We start from the raw sequence: 23668 nt of genomic DNA, 5'->3' as shown, positions 1-23668 counted from the left end.
ATTATTCATGTCTCTATCCAGACAGAAACTTCTCAAACAAAACCATAATAAGTTGACTTATACAAATCACTTGAATTGGTAAACCGTTTTCGCAGAATTTATCAATTGCATCCCAACTCAATCAATAATTATGAGACTTTTTTCCTAGCATGCACCCTGTAGTGCAGAATACACACCTGAGTGTAGTGTCCTTACGAACTCTGTTATTTTCACTACATGGAATTGACTGCAAATGGAAACTAACAGTGGTAAGTGGAAGTTCATGAGCTTTAACCTATGATTTCACACATTAACATGCCTACATTATTTAAGAAACACTGAAGAAAACTCTGTACTTTGTCAATGACCACCTCAGATTTATTTGTTATGGGTAGGAAGGCAAGCCCCAATTTAAGCTGTATGTCATTCAAAACCACTGCCAGAGCTCATAGAAATTCTCACAGCCAGAGTGGTAAAATGATGAACAAGTAACGCAGTGCACATTGTACTGTGAGTAAAACAGGTATGTGAATGTTTCCCACCCTCCTGAATTGCATCTACATATCAGCACGGAGACCTACACCTCAATGAAGGACAACCAAACACATGCAAACAAAGCACACCACCACTCAGAATTAACCTCTCCTATTGCTCTGCCCTGCTAAAAACCCAGCTTGGAGGCCACCTGCACATTTAGGGTCTTCCTCAGAAGACACTTAGATTACAACCCCTCACCTAGTCTAAAAAACACTAGGAATGATCTCAGACTTTCAGAGTGGAAATGAGCAGACCCAAGAAAGGGAATCTACTCAGAAATTTTTGTTTCCAAATATCTGCAATTCTTTAGCACTTGCATAAAGTTTTAGCTATTGAAAAATGTTTTTACTGGCTCCTGGCTGCCTAAGTTATACCTCAAAGGACTAGTTTAGTCCAGGATATTGATGGAAAGCTGGAGAACATATCTAAGAACCTGACAGACGCTTTTGTTTTCAGACATCAACAGACAGAGAGAACCATCATGGATGAAATTCTCAAGGAGGATTTCATACCTGAGATTTGTAACAAGTACTATAACCAACAGACATCACTAGAAAGAGTGAGTGTGCTCTTCTACAGAGTCAGAGATAGGAAGGACTACATAAGAAATAACTACAGCTTGAACACAAATTACACCGAGTTTTTAGAGCCAAAAGCTGTATTCCAAGGTTATGTGTTTATCAGCACAGTGAGCTGCTAAAAAGCAGAGATATTGATCGGCCAAGAAGACAGTCATATCTTTCAGTTTCATCAAGTTAAAAACCATCTCAGGTGAAAGCTGTCAGCCACTGTTAAATGACATTATGTCATTTTCTTTCACAAATTCCTAAAATAAAGACAAACGCTTTAAAAATGTTAGACAACGTTATTTACTTGAACATTTATTGTTCAAAGATGCTGAGCTTGACTTGAAAGAAAACCTAGATCTCTGTTATGTTCACAGCAGCAAACCCTTTAACACAGGAGCAGATTTCTACTTGAGAGGGAAAGTTTCCAAGTATAAAAGGCCAGTACAGGGTTACTAATCTACTTCATGGCCTTCACAAAACAAAGTTAAAAAAAACCCAACCTGACATGCAATTTATTTTATAGCTTAAAAAGGAACCCACCAGACAGTAACACCTGCTTATGTACAAACAGGCTAAGGCACCATTCAGACAATCAGGATCACATCCCAAACAAAACATCTTAAGAGCCTTTATGACAGAGGAGGAGTTTATGGAAGGAACACAGAGCATTTTAGACATAGATAACTACAGTGTTGTCTATAACTCTATCATCAATTTTCCTTCCCTTTTAAATTTGATTGAAGTATTATTTATCACTTTAGATGGAAACAATGGAAATTCCACAAAGTCGTCTCTGTTGATCATCCTTCACTTTACCTTACCTTTACTTTTTATCATATCATTGTGTTTTTTCTGATGAAGTAGGTGGCAATTATTCTTGTCTTGAGTGTTATTTGAATTATTTTTAAATTGCTTTATTTTTGTGAACAAGTCTTCTAATTCCAACATACTTTCTCTATGATACAATATTGACCCTGACTGGCTACAGAATAAAACATGGCTGAAAGCCCAGAAAAAAACAGTATCAATGCAGGATATATAACCATATTAAATATTGATTTCAACTCAGTTTACCACTATTAATACTAATATTTCTACTGCATTTTATATCTAGAATTAAATGATAGGTTAGTCTTTGAGGAAAATAGAGGAAAAAAAAAAAAGCTACCCATGCAAAATGGAATTCCCACCTCTTTTCTTTAAACTCTACTTAAATATCAGCCAGCAAGTTAATACGACAACTTTATATTCTAGGCCTTAATGTTTTACAATCTTATTTGGAGGATGGATCTCTTTCTCACTTGTATGTACACTTACAGAAGCACTCCATGATTCAACAGCCTAAAGCAAGAAAGACTGTTTCTAGGATTTTTGCTGTTAATCTGGCTTGAAGGTAAAAATAATTAACCAAATCATGCAGAAGGAAAGGAACTCACACTGCGAATTTCTATTCTCCCTCCTTCCCCCTCTTTTTCTTTATGCCTGTTCTTTTTCCCTCAAGATTTCCATTTATTGCCATATTTCACTCATGGATTATTGGATGGGGCTGGGGTGTGTGTCTTTCTATATTTAATCACACTTTTTCTTCTACGAGGAGATGGCCTCATATTCTTCATCATGCTCCTCATGGATCTAGTACTGTCCTTTTTACTTATATTGAGCCCCTCTCTCTCTCTCTGTTTAACAATCCATGTTGTATGTGCTCTTCTCCAAGAGTAAAAGGAAGCAGTCCCAGCTGCTGCCCTTATTTCAAGAGAAAAACTGAGCAAACAGCAGTGTGTTATTTCTAACCCCAGAAACTTGTATATTATCCCTGTACTTGCACTACCAACTAAATAAAAATAATAACGGGGATGATATTTTATTACACTAATAGCATGCTCAATATTGTATTTTTGTATATATTCTGAATGCAAATGTTCAGTAGTTCCTTAGTTTCCATCTTTGAGAGAACAAAATATTTTCTCAAGATATTTTTTCTCTCACAGTGTAAAAGAGTAGCACGGACACAAATGAGAATATAAAGCAATAAATTTAGGTTGATAATTTGAGAAAATACCCTATGGACATTCCATCTCTGTGTACCTGGCTCATTCCCACATGCTAATAATATACCATCTGAAACAAGCATTAATTCCACCTATTATCCTATAAACAATAAAAAAATTATCCTGTAAACAAAAGCAGATGTTTGTGTCAAGCTCAAATATCTTGTACCAAAAAAAAATATGCAGAAGGGCAGAAGCAGGCATTCATGATGCAATTTGTTCAGACTCTTCATTCAGATTATTCACAGCATTTCATTACTGGTACATGAAAGTTACCCCCATTGTTGTGTTTCCTCTCCTCATTTGATTAAACTTATGTCTCTTGCTGTTATAGTAAATTGGCTTGCGTTTTGTCCAAGAAAAACTACGTGAATCTTTAGCTGCGTTGCTTTCTCTTCAAACTACACTCTTTTCCTGTATTACCCCTTACCTTCTCATTCTGAGAGCATATATAGAGTTTCAATGTTAACACACAAAAACTCCTGACTGCTTTTGGAATGAGACCATTTCCCTATGACTTTTTTCAGACGACATACAAAAAATTAGTCCTCTCTAATTTATACAAACAAAATTCAATTATCTCACCAATTAAATATATTGGACAGTGTTTTTAAAATAGCACCACATTTAAAGATATTGCTCCATTTCTAAAGTTTCAATATAGGTAAAAATTAAATATTTAAAAATACTTTAAAACCTTTCAATATTTAAAACAGGTAATTTGAAAACAGGTAGGTAAGAAGACATTTTAGATCAGACTGTATGAGAGGATCAGTACCAGTCCTTTCCCGAATCTGCTATGAGATCCTTTTTTGTACTGGTCTATTTAAAAAAAATAACAAATTCTTTATGTATGTGAATATTACTTCATAATACATATTCAATAATTGCTTGGAACACTTTGTTGATGGATAATAAGTTTTAAGTACCAGCTTATATATTTAGCAATTAAGCATGGTTACATAATTGTCAGTGGGAAACAGCCAACCTCATTTAATAGCTAAGTAGTAATTCATGAAGCAAATTTTAGCTGTATATGTATGGTGAGCATTTCTAACACACACGAAATTGCTAAACCAAAACAAAAAGCAAAACTGAAAATTGGCTAGTTTATATATTCTAATTCTGAAGTCATTTAGGTGTCATTTAAATGACAGGTAATCAAGACTGCGCACTTGTTACTCATATTTTACTTTCTGATTCAAATGAACCAATGCCAATCTTACTTCTTCCAAACATATTCCAAGGTTTCACTAATCCTATCTATACCATGTATCTACAGCCAGGTTTACATCAGGTTCCATGGAATGAAAATCAGAGTGTGAAACACAGCTTATTTAATGACACTTTAAGCCAATTGAAATTTTGACATTGACTTCCCCTGATTTAATCTAAATGTTTTATTTTAATCTTCCTCCTGAGGTTTTTTTTCTCTTCCAATTTTTATCTGAAGCAGTTTTAGGTAGGTTTGTTCTGTGGTTTGTGGAAGTTTTTTGGTTTATTTTGAAGTTGTAAGTTTTATAATACATTGAAATAGAGCTGAATGTTGTTTCTCACCCACACAAAAAAACACAGGTCACAGAAATACACATTTTAATGGGTTCTTACTATGAAATGCTGCATTTTTGAAACAACTAGAAGTTTTATAAAATGAAGATCACAATAACGTGGAGATTTTGTCTAACATCAAGGGTATTTCAGTATTTCAGCAACATTTTTCCTGTTACTTTTCAAATGTCATACAACTTCCATGTTTTTCAGAGGAAAAGCCTTTCTATCCTAATTTTATCTCATGGTCATATTTATTTTTCCATTCCTTCATTACCATATACAATTTTCCTCTGTATACACATGTGCATTTACACATATGTAATTGTTATCTCTTCAACCAATCCACCCAATATTGTCTAGCTTAAATGTGGCTTGCTGTGTCCTTTAATGGGTCCTTGGAGGCAAGCCTGCAGAGTAAAATAGAAAACCCCTTGCTTCTGAAGTTTTTGCAAGAATGCTATTTTGAGCTTATATTTTAGCAGACAAGATCACAATTAAAAGGCAATTTTAAACAGTTTTAAAAACTCTGCCCAACTTTCTTACAGGTTTTTTTTTCCCCTTTGCTTGTTTTTTGAGTTGTTGTTTTGGTTTGATTTTATGTTGGGAGCATTAGGGTGATCGCATGTTCCACTTAAAGAAAAAAACAGGAAGAAGGTTTTCAAGTAAAATCTAATGCATCCCTAGGTAGGTGCTCAAGTATTCTAACTAATCTTGCAAGCCTCCATATGAAACAAACAAGAGGAACTGCAAAAGTAAAAGAAACAAGGAAGATTTTCCAGCAATTACAGAATTCGAACAAAAGCCAACTATACCCCGGAAATACTCAACAACCATTTTTAGTGGGGTTTTAAGCAAGATCTATAACACTTAGTTACTTAAATAGTACCAGGAGCAGTAGTAACAATATGCTTTTACACTGGAGCTTTTATAACAAACATGGTGAATACAATTATCGCAACAATTGCTAAAACATGTATGGCCATCTAACCTACTATAGATTACTATAATACAGTACATTTCAGGAAAATTAGCCTCATTGGGAAGAGTATTCTGAACAACACAGTACCACTGTGGAAGCTGCACAGAACATACATACTGTGATTCTCTTAAAGTGTAGCAAGTTATTCTGACATACTGTTACACCACAATATTATCCTGTGTCTTGATCAATCAGAACAGTGTTTATGTAACATTATTATAATGTAATTTTTGTCCATTCAAATGGAAATGCATGATGTTTCAAGGAAAAAAATCTTATTTAAGATGTAAAAATAACAGAATATATCACAACACTACAGTATTGGTACTACTTACTGATGATGAGCCCAACATGGATTTTGGAGACCTTATAATTCCAGCTATGGAATGACGTATAGTGTCAAATCTTGAGACTTTATCCTTCTTGTCCTAGGAGAAAGGGCAGAATCTTCAATGAAAACAAGCAAATCTGTAGGATTTATTGGAGAATGTGCAATATAATTCTTGAATTTTACTTAAACAAGAGATAGGGGCTGAGCTTCTATTCATACAAGCCAGGAAATGTCAACATCAGCAGGATTAAGCTCAGATCAGTTTAACCACTTAACAATTCTATATTTCCTGAAATATTTTGTGCAATTATTTTAAGTATATTTTATATCCTAAAAACATGAGACATAACTCTCAGTTCTCCTGAAATACCTATCATTTTAAAGGGACAATGATTCGAAAATATATCATAAAAAACCCCCACATAGTTAAAAGCTCTACGTATGTACATTATCCTTACTTAATACATGCTTAGGGTTTTTTCCTTTTATTAACAGGTTCTTCTATAACAACAGACTACCTCTAAATATTAGCACCCATTGGTGCAAGATATAGGAGCCATTTCTCTTCTGGCATTACTGTAAACCATAAGTGTAGCCATTGTCTGGATTTAAAATTCTGCATGAATAGGGCTCTGACTGGAACACTGAAACAGCCTTTACGCATCTCTAGTTCAGCATAAGCCAATGTAAATTCCAAGGTCTCATAAACTGACTTAGTCCAAAGACTGTATTTTTCTTCATCTCTTACTATCAGCTCTCAAAATTAATAACAATCTTTAAAAAAAAAAGTACTTTTAACATGGACAAAATGAGTTCATTGGTTGTAAATCAGCTTCAGAAACAGCAAAGATATTTCTATGAGTACTCACAAAGTAAATAAACTTGAAGCAGAGACACATTAACAACCTCATGCTAATTAGCTTTAGGTTAACTAAACAGTAAAAAACTGGTAATTGAGACAGACCGCAACTGTTTGCCAGCGTTACAAAGAAAAATTGCTTCCAAGTTTCTAATGTACACCTTTGACAGAAGAAACCAAAAATCTCATAATGTAATAAATGCAGTTTCAGTTTATTCCAGGACTTCCAAACAAGCAACAAAATGTATACATTCTGTACATTGTATTTAGCAGTGTTTGAAAATTATTTCCAAATACAGTTTATTTTACAAGATACAGGTTAAACATTATCTTAGCAAAATAGTGCTATTTATTTGGTAGCAAAAGGCTGCAATTTGCCCTAATTTATATGCTATTAAATAATAGAGTGGAAAAACCAGTCAAATTGTGAAAACTCTGATGGGGAGTGTATCCACCACAGAAATACTCATTAACTATGTGCCCACTTACCCATCAATAACATTTTTATACCTTTTATCAGACTTAAGTATTGTCATATACCAAATAATTTTATTTTAATAAAACAACTGTGTGCTGAATCCTGATTTTTATTCTTATAATGCTGCTGAATTAAACTGCCTTCACAAAAAAACAAAAACAAAACAAAAAAAACCAACAAAAAAACCAAACAAACCCAAACAAAAAAACCACATTAACAACTAAGACATGAAGTCTGTACTTGCTTGCATGCTGGTTGTCGAATGATCCATTCCGCACATCTCTTCAGAAGTGAGCCATGAGATACCAATTAAATGTATACTTCTTATATAACAGGAGAAAATAAGTTACCAAAAGATGCACAAATTCTACTTCACTTCCCACAACCAAAACTCAAGAATTTTCTTTCTAGTGGACACTAACAGCCAGCTGATCTAGTGACAACACCCAACTACAAGTAAGGTTCTACACTCACCAGTTTCTCCTGAAAAAAAATTATTAACAAGAGGGAACTTTTTTGACTCAAAATAACAGTCTCAAGGACTGTGCCAACTTTGATTAGCACCACTGAATGACATACAGAGGCAAATAGTCATATTAAATAGAGTGAATATTGAAATGTGGATTTAAAGGATAAACTTTGGCTTTGTTCAAAATGTAGCACATCCTGTTCCAACTGCAATACAATTATAAACACTATTTAGCATTTCCATGGCTCTTTCCCCTGACATACTGAAACTACTCTGTATCTTACAGCAATGAAGATTCAGAATTTGTCTGCACAGCAGGCATAACCAAACATATGACAAAACACAACTGTAGCCTGTACTGAGTTTATTTATTACATTCAAGTATTTTTAGGGTAACCTAGATAAAACTAAAGAGCTGCAACAGTGGCCTTCTACTGATATCTTTTCTGCCGTTGCCCAGCTGCAGGGTACCTTAAAAGGATCCATTAGATCTTACAGGAAACCTGTTTTTAACTCAAAATAATACAGAAATCATTATAATGGGGTTTTAAAATGCATATTAAGTATATTGTTTTTTCTAAACTAGTGTAAAACTGAAACCTAGAATATCCTTCTTTTTATATGTATATATTTATGTACATGTGTGCATACAATCTTACTAGTTAAATCAGAATGTTATTTTAAGTCTGATTTACAAAATAAAAGCAAATACACATCAGAGCTATCTTTCAGTGATCTCTCCCTAGCCACATCAAATTTTTAACCTCTCAGTCAAGCCCCTCTCAATCCAACAAAGGATTTAGTAGGTGAAAGGATTACCTCAAGCTATTACGCAAAATTTCTGAAGGAACCTAGCAGAGACACTGTGTGCTCACAAAGTCCATTATAATTACACACAATGCTCATTCCAACAGACATCATGTCACCAAACAGAACAAACATGCCAAATATGGAGTCATGACAGAAGTTTCAGATTTGTAAGACACACGACTATCAGACAAACAAACCTGAGCTAGACACTGGAAAGGAATAAGGAATTCTACTTCAGGGATGCTGTAGAGAACATTATGGAGTAATGTATTTGCTAACATACACAAGGCAGCTACTAAAGCATATTAGCTGATTCATTTCAGTTTAAATTAATTACTTGCAGAGATATCAAGAAAATGGTAGCATGATTTATCACTTCTTTATTTTATACAACACCAATTTCACTAGAAAGCAAACTTACCTGTGGGCCGTAATAGTTTATGCAATAACTGAATTACTACAGAAAAAATTGAACTCTACCATTAAGAAGCTAGGTATGTATGAAAATACAAGCTGTCATTAGAGAACATTTTAACCTATTCAAGCATGTTTAAACACACCTGTGTCATGAGAACACAATACAAATAATTATGAAAAATGCGTTGACTGGTATTTCCCTTTTTAGGACTAGCCATGTTTCTAATGACTCCCCACAATGAACTGAAATTAACTATGTCAAACTAGATATACCTGAGGAGGGGGATGTCATCATATTTAACAATTATAAGGTGAGGGATGAGATGCCATCCTACCCACACCAGTGAAATGCACAGAACCTGAATTAGAAAGGCAGGTCAGCAGGAAAACACCTGAAAGAACACCAGGGAATTTCAGCCAGACACAAAGCCAGCTTCCCTGGGAGCCCACTGAAACATCCCTATGCTGATGCACGCAGCTGGGGAGTAAACAGGAAGAACTAGAGATGTGGTCACACTTGTACGGCTATAACCCTACTGGTATCACTGAAGCATGGTGGGGCAGCTCCTGTGGAGTGCCGGAACAGAAGGATACAGGCTGTTCAGTTTTCTTTCCTTCTTAAGAGGGGAAACAATTACTTCAGCTTTTTTCAAGAGATGTCACAACACAAGACAACCATTCTGACACTCTTAATTTCACTTTCCATTCTTGTCTTCTTACAAGAGACGGAAAGGAGAAATAAAGCCCAAGAACTAAAAAAGAAGGGCAGGATTCAAGTCAGTTGAAAAACACAAGTGAAGCACTTGCTATTTTACTTGAGGATTTCTTCAACTGCATCTTTATATATGACCAGAACTTGGGCTTCTGTGTTTCCTATGTTCTCTTTGGGGGATCTTGAGCAGTCTGAGGTTCTGTGCGTTCCAGTGGATTTTTCACTACAATTTATCTTCTATGGTCATGCACTGCAACTGATACTGTCTCGTTGACAACAATCTCCCATTCGCCAAGCACACAGTTCTGTCACAGAACAAAATCACTGCAAATCTTAGGAGTGCCTGAGAAACAAAACAATATACCCAGCAGTGTGACACAATCAAAGAGACAGGCCAGATGAGTCATAGTCACAACAGTATTTCCAATGAACATAAGCAAGACAAAGCAACAGGAAAAAAAGATTTTGCTTAAATTGAACTGTGTGATGTAAAAGCTCAGAAGAGCTTTTTAGCTGTATAAATCCAGGATTTGGGCTATATTTTAGCTGTTATTATAAAAGAAAAATAGTCTAGACTCTTTTTAGAAAAGCAAAGAAGTTAAGAGGCTGGAGAGAGATCTAAGATAAAGGTAAAATAGAATTAATGCTTCTGAGGGACAGGCAAATAGTAACACTACCAATCAAAGGTGGAAGATTATCAGTAAGAGACAAAAGGCAAGGCAGAATATATTGAATATTCCTAAAACACTGGTCAGCCATGTATGTACAGTGATACAAATAAGCTCATACTCTAATACTATTCCATTCAAAGAAAAAAAAATGCCTTGTGAGTCAGATGTGAACTGTCCACATGGATACAGAAGTTGAATGTGGGCTTGCAAATTAAACCACAGAACCTTCACAGGAAATTTAAATGGAATGTGATGACGACTCTCCCAATTCAAAGAGAAAATGCTCTCAGAAGAAAAGCAGATTTCAATTAGAAGAACATAATCAGTGATATCTAAAAGAAGAGAGTGATATCACTGTTTCTGTGATTTGACTAGGGAACTGATCCTCAGAGATTTTGATGAAAACTATTTCGGTACAGTAGTACAAGGGCTGTATGATAAAACCAGACAAGGAAATTCCAGCAGCTAGTGCAAATGGTATGTTCAATAAAGATACAGATAAAACAGGCATACAGACAGTATCTGCCAGAGCAATTAACATTGTTTTCGTAAAGTGAATGCTAGCTTCCTTTCTTGTTTGAATATACAATTTCCTTGATGAAAAAGGTGTCTGACAACATTCATCTTAAGGCTTCAAATTTAGACAACGGGCAGAACAAGGAATATTTTTGGTTTTTTAGAAGTCAGTAGAAGTACAGTGTGAGAATGAACTTTTATGATTTACAAGCAGGAACTCTTGAACTCTTTTGTGATTTACAAGCAGGAACTCTTCTGAAAATGATCCTCTGCATTAGTCTCTTCAGTAGAGGAGATTAAGTCATTTAGGAGCAGCCCCAAAAGCATATCATAAACTTAGACTGTGCCATTAACTATGGCCTGCCTATTGATGAGTGGATATACTAACCACAGAATCTTCATGTGTCTGTTTCATAGCTGTTAGCACTTACTGAAAGAGATGTAAATGCTGACATATTAAAATGTGAGCATACAGCAGAACATGGCCAACATCCCTAAAGTCTATGATTTTATTTCAGAAATAACACTAATCTCTTTCCTCAAAAGGTTGTTCTCTCTTTTTTTTCCTGTCTCATCCATGACAGAACCAGATATCTCAGACCACATGTAGAAAACCAGATAAAGAATCATGCTGTCTTTACCAAAAATCCCAGAGTATTTTAAAATATTAACATGGCACTCACATACAAAACCAGTTGCTGCCTGAATAGAAGCTTATTACTTCAGTTGAGCAGATCATCTTTTTGGAGCCCCTTTCCAGGAATGATAATATGCATTTTCTTAGTTCACTATTGTAGATATCTAGAACTGTGCAGAGCCATGTAGACATAATATAGTTATTAAAAATTTAAACACTCAAAGCTAATTAAAAATATCTCAAGTACACAGTGAAACCAATTATCTTAGCTACTCAAAAATCATTTTATGATAAGGCACCATTTTCTGTTTTAAACACAAGTAACACCTTCCAAAGCAGCAGAAATGATGCATAATTGATGTACACATATTGTAAAACACTGCACTGGATGCAAATTAATGTTCTCCGTTCTGAATTGTAGGGGTTAGACTGAAAAACAAGACTTACTAGTGTGAAATTTAATAACAGTTATATTTTCTCAGACCAAAGGCGTATCCCAGACTATGCCAGTGGAGTAAGAAAAAAAGAATGACAATTCTTCAAAGCATGTCTTTGTCCTCTGAAGATCTGTAGTATAAGATCGGCCTTACTAGTTAAGATGTGATGTTTCTACATGCAACAGTCATGGAAGGATTTTCCTTCCATAATTTTCAGCTGTTTTCTGAATCTATATAACCTATTACAACCCACTGCTGTAGCAACCAGTTGCACAACTTAATTACACGTTTTTCAAGAACATGTTTGTGGGCTTGCTTTGAATCATTTGCCTACTGTGGTTATTTAATGGCCCACACATCTTGCTTCTGCAAAGAGAGAGAACAGACATTACTCCTTATGCACTTCTCCCATGTATCCTCACACCCAGTACAGAACGCATCTGTATTACACTCCTCTTCACTGCATTTCTCAAGTTGGTAAAGCTCATCTAGTTACTCACTAATTCTACAGAAGCTCCTCCACATAGCTGAGCATTATTTTGTCTTTCTGAATTCTCCTAGATCAGTTTCCTAATTAAGGGAGCTGAAAACATGATTGGTTACATGAAGCCAAACTCTTCCGTGGTACAAAGCAAAAGGACAATTTGCATTAAGAAAAACTCCAGTTAGATACTGTAAAAAACCAAAATCCTCACAGCGATGACAGTGATCAAATACTGAAGGAGGTTTCCCAGAGGGACTTCCATTACTGGAGTTGTTAGAACCTCAACATGTATAAAGCATCTTGCAGCCTGATATAACATGAGAGATGGCCCTGCTCTGAGCAAGAAGTGGGACCAGATGCACCCCCTGAGATGTTTTCCAATTTAAATTATTCTGTAGTTCTAAGGCATTTGGGAAGCAGGTGCACATCAATTTACAGAGTGATGTAACGGTTTCTGCTCTCTTTCTTCTTTTCCTGAAAATTTCTAGCATGTTTTGTTGTCTTGATCGCTTCTAGTGACCTGGTATCTTCAGGAACATTTAGATTTTGAGTGGTAACTCTGAAGTCATTACTGGTATATGTGAAATCAGGCAGTGTTACTACAGGCTGGGCTGCAGGAGTAACACAATACGATGTTAGTATTAGAAGTTTTTAAAAGGTTGTTAGAACATGTGCAATTTGTAACAAGTTCAGGAATTTACTCAACTTACTATCAAAAAATATTTGTTTTTCTTTCAAAATGAAGCTTTTTTTCTCTTATGATTGCTTTTACGCATTTCTTTCCTTATACACCAGTTCTTGAAGTTATAACAGAGACTAGAAAGTAATTTTTTTTTCCAGGAAAACAGCAGTAAAGAAAAAGTACTAAGCAAGAGATTGGTGAAATATTTGGAGACAAAAACCTGAAAAATCTTTCTCAGATTTTACTTAGGAAAGGTTCGGATGTCAGCAAACACTGTGTAAATAGATTAATTTTTAAAAAATAATTATGAAAACTACAGTATGATTGACCCTTTACTTTTTTTTTAATCCCTATCTATCATAACAGAATGTATGGTTAAGTTGTCTGCTCTGTTTTCTCTCTTAATTAAGACTTTCAGAAGACTAATTTTTCAAGCTACATATGATATGTCAGGGAAATGTCAACTTCATCTTTTAAATAATTAGCAAATTTTTGAAAAACACGCACATGTATTAAAGGTCTTAACGGAAGCTGAGCACCTCTTAATGGGGGTTAGCAATAATGTTTCCAGAAACATTATTGTACATTTTTACTCTTATACACCCAACAGTTTTTTATTTTTAAGATGATACTTTGATTTCACTGAATTATCATCAAGAATGTCAGCAGTTCTCTAGAGAAAAAGATGACTACATGTACCTCTACACCTAAGCTGAGGCACTGAGATCTTGTATAAAAACTGTTTTTGTGGAAGGAAGAAGTAGCCAGACAAAGGCTTTTGCAGTCCAGATAGGTCCCTGAAATTAAGTATTCCTTCTCTGCTTAATGTATCTCTACACCACTAAATCCTAAGACATCTCCATTCATTGATCATGTAACGATGCCAAGTAAATGACATCTGATTTCAATAAAGGCAATTTAACAAACCAATTAAGACTTTGGAAAGCTTACAGACAAATTTAGAAAAAATAAATACTTTTCAAAAATTAAGTTTAAATGCTATTACCTTATTATTATTTACTGTGGAAATATGTAACAGGGAAAATTAAGACCTCTATCCTTCAAAAACCTGAGGCTGGTGTACATTTTCAGATATGAACTGTTATTAATCAGCAATGCCATTATTAACTAAATGTACAAAAAATTATGAATTCTCAAACTATCGTTTTACTTGTTTCACTTAATAAAAAATTATCAAATTTCAGTCTGTACAGCAATTGCTATCTATAAAAGGGAACTACTTTTTCATCGCATGGTCCTTCTCTTCGTTGGTTGCCATTGCCACATCACAGTAACAGATCTCCAAACATACCCACAACTTCTCTCTTGCTATAATTCTGTGTAAACTCATGAAGATGCAATGGGAGAACATAAAACAGACTGCACTGAGTGCTTGTAGTTGTACTGCAGCACCTAATGTGCACAAAAGCTAGAAAGCCAACATCTTACATGCTCTGGCAGTTCATTACTCAAAAAACCAATAGCATGAAAAAAACCAATGGTATGATAAACTGGCTGCTGGTGAAGATCACCATCTGCCAGGACAACATTCAGGCTGTGCTGCTGCTGCTTCAAGAAAACCAAGAATCACAAGTCAAAAAGCAGTGAATAAACGTGCATCCACAAACCATTTCAATTTAAAAATTCTTAGGATCATTTTTGAATCAAATAGGCTAATTTTATTCTTTACCTTAATACTGCATATATCCAGTTGAAATAGTTTGAGGTTTTTATGACCCAAATTCTCAGAAAAACAGAGAAATGCAGTAATGCTGGAGATGCTGCCCCAGAGTTTTAACCAAGATCAACACTATAGCTGCCATTTGAAGTGGTAAAGTCTTCAATGTGAAATATGTTTTAGAACTGGTTATATACATCTATACACACACAGGCTAGTCTTGCCATCCCCCTTTCAATTTTAAAAAAAAGCAAACAAAAAACCAAAAACAACAGCAACAAAAAAACCAACCAAAACCTGAGCTAGAATGAAAATTGTTGCTAAGGTAATGGAAGAAATGGATTTTTTCTACATAGACGTGTTATGCAGCATTACTCCTATTTGGAAAACTGAATCTCTACTTAACTAGATTGTGACAAAATGGCAACTGAAAACATCAGTTTTCCTCCACTGAAAATGGGCACCACTGTAGAAAATAAATTCTATGTCCTGAAGTTTTCATACACTCATTTATTTGCAAAAAAAAAGTATAAAGGTAGAGAGTGGTTTTGGCACTTGTTAACAAATTACAGTATTCTGTAATGGCACTTCCTCAGTGTAATGGTGAAGTTTAGGAGTACAGTATTAGCTTCAGTTTTTAAAAAGCTTACATCAAACTTTTCAAACTGGTAAATATTACTTAAGGACTAACAGAACTTTGCACAACCACTGGCCTAACAAAAAGAACTATAGTCATCACTATATGGGCTGATAACAAAAAGCCACAGGTGAAGAACCCCTAGGCTACATTTCACATGAGGCATGAAAAATTTTCCAGTGCAAGTGCCTGAAGAACTAAGCTATGCATACAGTACTTGACACAATGAATTCAGCAGACTAAACAAATACAAACACAACATCCAGGACATTTTTACATCAGGATTCAGCCTGGTAAACAAAGTCTTGCAAAAAAATGTCCAAAATACCTTAATTACTAATGTTCTCTGCAACAGTCAGTAGCTGAAATAAGGAAGTGATGAAGATCACCCACAGCTACCACAAGCATGTTGGTGAATTCTCAAAGAGTAGCGTGCATGCCAAAGAATGCCATCTGGAACTGGAAATTGTCTTTACTAGCCACAAATTTAAAATAACAATAATAGGCTTGCCAGAAATCCATATATACTTACAGACCCTGCAGACTGAATAGCACAAACCATTCTCCGTTTCTCATTACTATAAAAACCTGTGTTGGTTATTTTAAAACTCTAAAACCCCCAGACAGGAAGCCAACACACATTTCAGCAGAGAACAAAACAAAAACTGTTCTCAATCTTTTATTCCAGATCTGCACAGGCAAAGCTCCTCTGGTCCCACTGAGTACAATGGCATCAGTATCTTGACAAAATAGGATCTCATAAAGCAAATCTGTATAGCAGTTTGTAGGTAGGGGATTATAAATCAGCTAAGAGGAAAATTACAGCTATGAACTACAAGCAGGTGATTTATTTCTGCCATGGAGGTTAGTTAAAAGATGCTTGAGGATAGTACAGTGAATACAGAACTAAGGTAACAGGTCAGTGAGAAGGACAGTTTGGGGGGTTGCTTCCTAGAGATACTGAAAAAAAAAAAATTTGCCTGACCTCAACTCAAGCAAAGGTCCCATCCAAACCAGGGTTTTCGAAGGAGAACTGCATCTCTTTAGAGGTTCAGCATTTTGTATCCAAAGAAGACATGGGAAGACAACTGAAGCAACTAACTGGATGCCATACCAACCGCATAAAGGGAACACTGCAGTTATGGGAGCAAGTACTCTTCTGCATCAGCCAATGAAGCAGCTAACGCTGCTTCCAAGTGTGCCAACTGGGGGTTAGTCAGCCCAAAATATATCTAAATGCAGTATTTATAAACATAGCATGAACTGACTATGGCATTTGTTAGTGACTACACTTAGTATACAGGTCAATTACTTTAATTAAAATGCACTACTCACTAACAGGACGAATGACAGTCTTTCCAGATCTCATTAAATATATTCAAACACTGTTGGATTTCGTTGGTTTTCAGCCACATTTACACTCAGTAATGCCTGCTCAAGATAAGTGCCTTACAAAGCTAGTGGTGGAGTCCAGATCTTAGTCATTTAAGTCCAAGAAAGTCTGGTTCCTGGAAGGGATTAGATATATTGAAGCCAGCTATATCCTGAACAGCTGTTGGGGAAGCAGTGGACAACAGCAACATGTGAAGAACAGGGAAAAAAACATCACTATATTGCATGACCTTGAAATCCACAACTAACCATAAATCCTCTTACGGTTCCCAAGACACCAAGAAGTAAATAACCGACAGCTGTGGGATCCGAGGCTGCAGGCAGGGAACTGCAACTGAACTTTAGCAGAGGTCCATGCCAACCCACAGAAAACACTATTCACTAGGGTGACAGGGTGGGGAAACTCCCAATTTTTCCCCTAACTTCAAAGGAAGTTCTTAGAGGCCTGAGAAGAATCCAGTCTCCTCAGCCAACCACCATGTCACTGTACCAGAGGGGCATTGTCTTTATGTTTGTCATCATGCTGCTCTGGCTTGTACGAGGTAGCATTTCTTCAGTTCTGCCCTCTACACACTGGCATGTACTAACCAAGATTCCTCTTATAATTCATTAACTGGCTCGAGTTGACTCACTGACTGGCTCTAATGAAGCCACCTGGTAAATGCTAAGTCAAACAACAAGAAATAGCATTACATGTTATGTGATCAGGCAGGATGTGAAGCCTTTTTGTTCTCCCAATAAACAGTGTTATTAAATATAGACTGGTGATTGTAACCTGTTTGGAAAATCATATTGTGAGAGGATGCATCTGTTTTATCACAATAAAACAAAAGTTGCATGGAGTTAACCCTGAAGAGCTTCAGTCAGATAGGACATGACAGGTTCTTAGGCAGATCCACATTTACATTGGATGTGTTAAACAATAAAACGGAACCGTTCATAACTGGAAATAGTTTGCAGTATGCCTAGATTTGATCAGGTATTTCTGTCTGACAGCTGTTTGGCAGGGTAGTCAGAATATGATGTTTGCTTTTGGTTTTCACAGATACTTGTTTATGCGCAAAATCAGCCTGCATGTTAATAGATAAAATGAAAGACCAACTTTGTGACAGCTTGAGCACAACTTGAGCATCATAACTGAGGTGGGCTTAATGAGTAATCCCTGCAGGGTGCCAAAACAACAAATATCTGCCAATTTAAACAACAGAACAACAAAAATGCAAACCCTCAAAATCGGCAGTGTTCAAATACTACTCTGAGTAAAGCCTATGGTCCACTGAAATCACGCATAGATCACAGCTACAAATCACAGACACAAAACATGACTATTTTGAAAATACAGACATCAGTGAGGACAGACTCAGTGTGTAAATCTCAGTAATGGTACCAAGTAAAAGATTTCAATCCTATTCAAGCTGAGGTTTTTAAATTTTATCTAGCATGATGAGCCAAAATAAATAAGGCAGCACTTCCACAGAAATGCAAAAAGACTTTATTAGTTCAGTCAACAGATTTCTTTCTTATTTCAGTCATTACTTATTAAAAAGGGTCTGAACAAGCAAGCAGTGCTCCCTCAAAGTTTGTAAGCTGTACTTATTTAGCATGCTCAAGCTGCTTGTTAAAACAAAGACCAGTCTCCTATGTTACAGAAGAAACTCCTTTCGCACCCACCCCCCCCAAAAATCCCCAATAATTTCTATTTTATGGGTATAGTTATACACGATTCAATGCATCAACTTCTTAAAAGGTATGTTGAAGAAAATAACTGATTAAATACTTCAGTCATGTTGGCTGAAAATCTTATTTTCCTCACTACTTTTTATTATATATTATATATTATAAAGGTACATATTTCATTATCACACAGTTCCTGAGACACTTAATGCCAAGATGAAATTGCACATACAACTATCCACATAACCAGTGTTAATTTACATGTTATATATAAAAATCCCTACGGAGTGAACAGATGAAGTACTCAAAAGCGGCAGCACCTGAGGCAGACCAAAACCTTCCAATACACAGCCACAGCTTTGGATACTATTACAAAACACCCTGAGAAGAAAACAGCTGTATTTTTGTCAAAAAAGCTACTTCACTGGCCCATACAAAAATTACTCTAAGACCAATCATTCCTCCATTAATGGTACTTACATAGTTGTCACACATTACTGTGGCCTGGAATTTGAATCGACAATCACTAAGTGAGCACAACTACACTGTAACAGGATCCTCCTAGGTAGGAAATGTTCACAATTCCCACCTGCAGGTTTGTCTTTCCCCCCACCCCCTATAGAGAAAACAACATCTCCCCTTTATGCTATAATAGCCAACACATTAACATAAGAAAATTGAATTTATCTCAGCTGCACTTAAACTTTTATTTTCCTTGAGGATGTAGGCTTCTCTTTCAGACTAACAAAATACAGGTTTACCTAAAAGGTTTTGTTTCTTTTAAACCCTGAAGTTACTTCTTTAACTTTTCTGGTTTTATAAACCAGAAGTTACTCCTTTTTTTGGTTGGTTGTTTCTAAGTCAGAAGTTAATTTTAAACTTTTTTTTTTTAGAATTCTCCAAATACATCTCCCCTCACTTAAAAATCATACAAAAATCTGCATCCTCTCTCAGTAAAATCACCTATGGCCTGCTCAGTCACATCAGCTCCTTCTGTACTGCAACATTCACTATATTTCACTGAGCTCAGTATAAACAATCACTAAGTTCAACTGCTCTAGAGAGCAGCTAGCACAGAAGACAAAAATTTCAGGTTAACATGATAAAGAAACTGTCAAGACTGTCAAGCATCTCATTTTAGTCCCCCCACCCCCAAACCAACATATTTGTGTTTTCATTTTTCTCTCTCCTACCAACAGTTCTTTTCATTCTTAAAGCAGTTGCTGAGTAAATGCCACAGGTTTCCAGAGTGAGATAATTTCAGTTAGATATTGTGAGAGTCCTCATTGTTACAAAGTTTTGGTGAAACTAGGTAAACCTAATTTAAAGGGGAATGACAGAAGTTTGTATTACATATAAAGCCAAACGTTAAGTGATTTTATTTCATCTTAGTATTCAGAGCCAAGATCTGGAAATAAAACAAGTAATTCTAAGCACAACAGAAAACAAAAATTTGCAGATATAGCTCAGGCTATATCACTTCTATACTGTATTTTACTTATCATACTATTTATGCTTTGATTTAGCACCCAATTTATGACAGTGGCAACATGTGTTGATAAAGTCAGAGCCACAATCTCACAGAGATACTGTCTCATTGAATTATACTGGCAACTGCTCTGTCTCCAGCCTTTCCCCCTGGCTGAGTCCTACATGACTATGTCATAGGCTTCTCCAATCCTACGTTTGGTCCTGTGTCCTGGACAGACTTTGGACCCACATGATAGCCTTGTCCTCAGCACTGTCTCAGGCTGCTTTTCATTTTGCTCCTGACAGGACTCCTAAGTGCACTCTGAACCTGACTAAATGCTCTACTGCCTCTGGAGCTGCCAGAGTCTGGCTTTGCCACTCTATCCTTAATTTGGTTTCTTTCTTTTTTCTTTTTTTTCTAATTTTACTAATCTATACTCTAGCTTCTAGACACCACCAACTCTTGCTTTTTGCAGGAACTTGACAAAAAAATCAGATTTAAAAAATCATTTTGCTTGCAGAAAGACTTTGCAGTAACTTCCAGAAAACAAATCTACTTTTGATCCACAAAATCCTACAGTGCCTTAAAAGTAAAGACTTTCAATCGTTTTCCAAGAAGGACAAATTTCCATGCATCTTGGCTGTGATACTCCAAGCTTTCTTTCTTCTCTAGGATGAGGACATTAGTTCAGAAACTCATGGATATCTGCCATTATCTTCATACAAATACCACTGCCTTTCTCCCATTACCCTAACACAACAGCCAAATAAAAACTAAGTTTCTGATGATCTCTTTCTTTGTCTCCCCTAAAAAGACATTGAGGTAAGTAATCCTGGAATTTTTTGACAAGGTTACAGTGACTACCACTATCTCACATAGAACTTTAATTTTCCCTACCATTAAAGACTATTTTGAACAAGAGCCTCAGTGTCTGTTGGAAAGGGGGCTTCACCTGTTTGAACAGTAATAACCAGTACTCTTTATGGCCTAGGTTATCCAAGACAACTACCTGGGACTGGCAGACTTCAGTCACAGCTTCATGTCACAGGCAGGATACCTCAACCAATCTAAAAATGGCATTAGTGCTGATGTTCAAGCACCTGGATCCCAAACTGACCAGAAAAGTTTCACATCTATCCGACTGCTGGATGATTAAAAAAAAAAAGTAATATCTGAAACATACTATTTCACTTACCCCACTGTTAAAATCACCAACAGTAAAAAATAAAAAGGAGAACAAATAAATAGGTCTGTAACTTAAAAGACAGTGGTCTGAAAATTGGATTGACTTCTGGTTTCTCACGTCTGTAGCAGGCGAGAACTTCTCCACACAGCAGAAAAAGACCAGAAGCTAAGAATAAAATCATGCACTTCAATCTGGCAAAAAACTACACTAGATTAAAACCATAAATCATAATTCCAAGAATTATTTTATAGCATATTTTAGGAGTTTTAGAAGCATAATACTTGCCCTTAAGGCCAATGGTATTTTTAATCAGCTACTTAAAAAGGAAGAGAGAAAAGCAGAGAGGTGATTTAAAGCAGCCAAATTCTACCACATTACTTCCTGTGTGTTGCCTAGAGGCTATGAGAAGTTAGCAATCACACTAATTTGGTGCCATCACTATGAAAAAGATTCAAGAAGGCAATGATGATGATTCTGGCAGAGAATTACTACTTTCCTCCCAGCACACAGAGAAACATATGCTGAATACCAGTATGTGATTTCTGTTTAAAAGAAAACTTCTGTGTGGAGCTTCCCTAATCCATAGAGAAGATTCTGACTGAAACAACAAATCCCCAGTGGGTATGCAGTTCTGCAACACTACTATGGTGAAGCCTGCCTCCTCAAGGAAGAAATGAAATGTCTTGAAATATTTTTGGCAGTTCAAGAGAGGTCTATGAACTTATCTCAAGTCCTTATAACTCTCCTTCATACGGAGAGGGTAAACTAATTCTGCACTTCAAATATTCTAAGAGTTCTGTTTCTGTGAATGATCCACATCCCTCAATTCCTCAAACATTTAGCTCACACTTCTAATATCACTTTTCCCCAAGACCAGCTTATTTCTCAACATTTTTTGATAGATAATATGCTAACCTTAAGGAATATGTAAGTTCTGAGCCTTAATGTGTGAACTTAGTCCAGTCTTTTACTTCAGAAGTTTCTAGGCATGTTCACTGGCAAGAGGCTTGACAGCTCAACTGACCTCTCATCCTGTAAATTCTGGACCACTCAGTAGGACAAAGCATGACTGGTTTTATCTGTCTACTACCTTAGTATCTCCTTTTGTATTATTCTTCCTCTGATGTATATCCGTCAGGCAGTTGGGATTTACAAAAAGAAGAAACAGAAGCAAGAACATATTCACTATGAGAGAAAGACAAATGGAATTCATCCTCCACACTTGCTAAAAGAACTTGACATTTGGGGCATTTTCAATCCATGTCAAATTCTGGCTGTATGCCAGAAACACAGGCCCCCAGCCAGCAAGCTTGGAAAGCGGCCATAAGCAAAGATCACTTGGTTGAACTTCAGCTGTCCAGACAACCATCAAATAAAACTGTTTATGTCCAAGTCCTTTACGAATAAATAGGCAAAATTTCTACAGCATGACTGCACTGGCAGCGTCTCCTCAGCAGAGACTAGAATAAAAGAAAGGGTAAGGATACAAATGCTGCACAGACTAACTCTGGCCCTGTTTCTATTGACAATGAAGTTAAAATCTTGCAATAACACAGTGGAAGTGTACAAGATTTATAAATATATAAACCAAGTAATTCTGAAGGGCTCCCCTACCATGCCCTAATACAATCTTAGTTTTATATAAATGTCATGAGCCTCAAATCAGTAGAGAATTACTTTCATGGACAGATAAGGGAGATGTTTGGTGATGCATTACAGAGCATAGGAAAGCATAAATGCTTCTGTATCAGTAAGAAAAATGACAAATTCATCTCTACTGTAACACTTTCTGCTATTGCTGCAATGGCCTGTCACAGAAGGAAATCACTTCCTTGCATCTATTTCAAAATAAAAAACCTGCATAGTCTGAGAGAGCATAGGAAAAGGAACCCCCAAGAGTGTGGTAGTTCTCTCAGCAGATTACATTTCAGGACCTTATGATCCAACATCTAAAATGTATGCAACGAAACATCTTTAATCAAACAGCAAACTCCTGCAAAGCCTCTTTCATATCTATGCAACTGACAGTAAAAAAATCAAAACATACAAATTGATTAAATTTGCCAATTACTATTTTAGTGAGAGTTCTGAAAACATTCACTTCAAATCCAAACCCGCTGAAGAAGACCCTGACTATTGGTTTGTTGATCATACCATTTACAGCACCAAGTCTTGGATTCTAGAAAGAAAGGATGGAAAGATAAAAAATTCACATTAGGTAGACTAACTTACAAACAATGCAAGTAGCACTTTAGCTCTGTTTCATGCATTTACGTTTTTCTTCTTTCCATAATGACTGAGAACTAATTTTTTTATTACCACAACTTTCACTAATAGCTGGCTTATTTTACTTTTAAAGCAATCACTAAGGATAACATCTATGAAGCCTTTTAAAAAGGAATAACAAACAAAAAAAGCAATTAGATATGAGGTGAACTTCTTTTTTTTTTTCCTTTCAAGTAAT

The 23668-nt window shown here is 35.9% G+C and overlaps 1 protein-coding gene across 2 annotated transcripts in view; it reads right to left on the bottom strand.

Moving 5' to 3' along the window:
* FER (FER tyrosine kinase) overlaps window positions 1-23668 on the bottom strand; it is a 159827-nt gene that overhangs the window by 76219 nt on the left and 59940 nt on the right. For both annotated transcript variants that reach the window (XM_082301263.1, XM_082301262.1), the window contains exon 12: window positions 5999-6091. In XM_082301263.1, the coding sequence (XP_082157389.1) occupies window positions 5999-6091 (93 nt within the window). The remainder of the gene's footprint in view (window positions 1-5998; window positions 6092-23668) is intronic.

Source organism: Coloeus monedula (genome assembly GCF_965178545.1).
Source record: "Coloeus monedula genome assembly, chromosome: Z".
NCBI classification, from domain to species: domain Eukaryota; kingdom Metazoa; phylum Chordata; class Aves; order Passeriformes; family Corvidae; genus Coloeus; species Coloeus monedula.
This window is presented reverse-complemented; position numbering and strand designations above follow the sequence as displayed.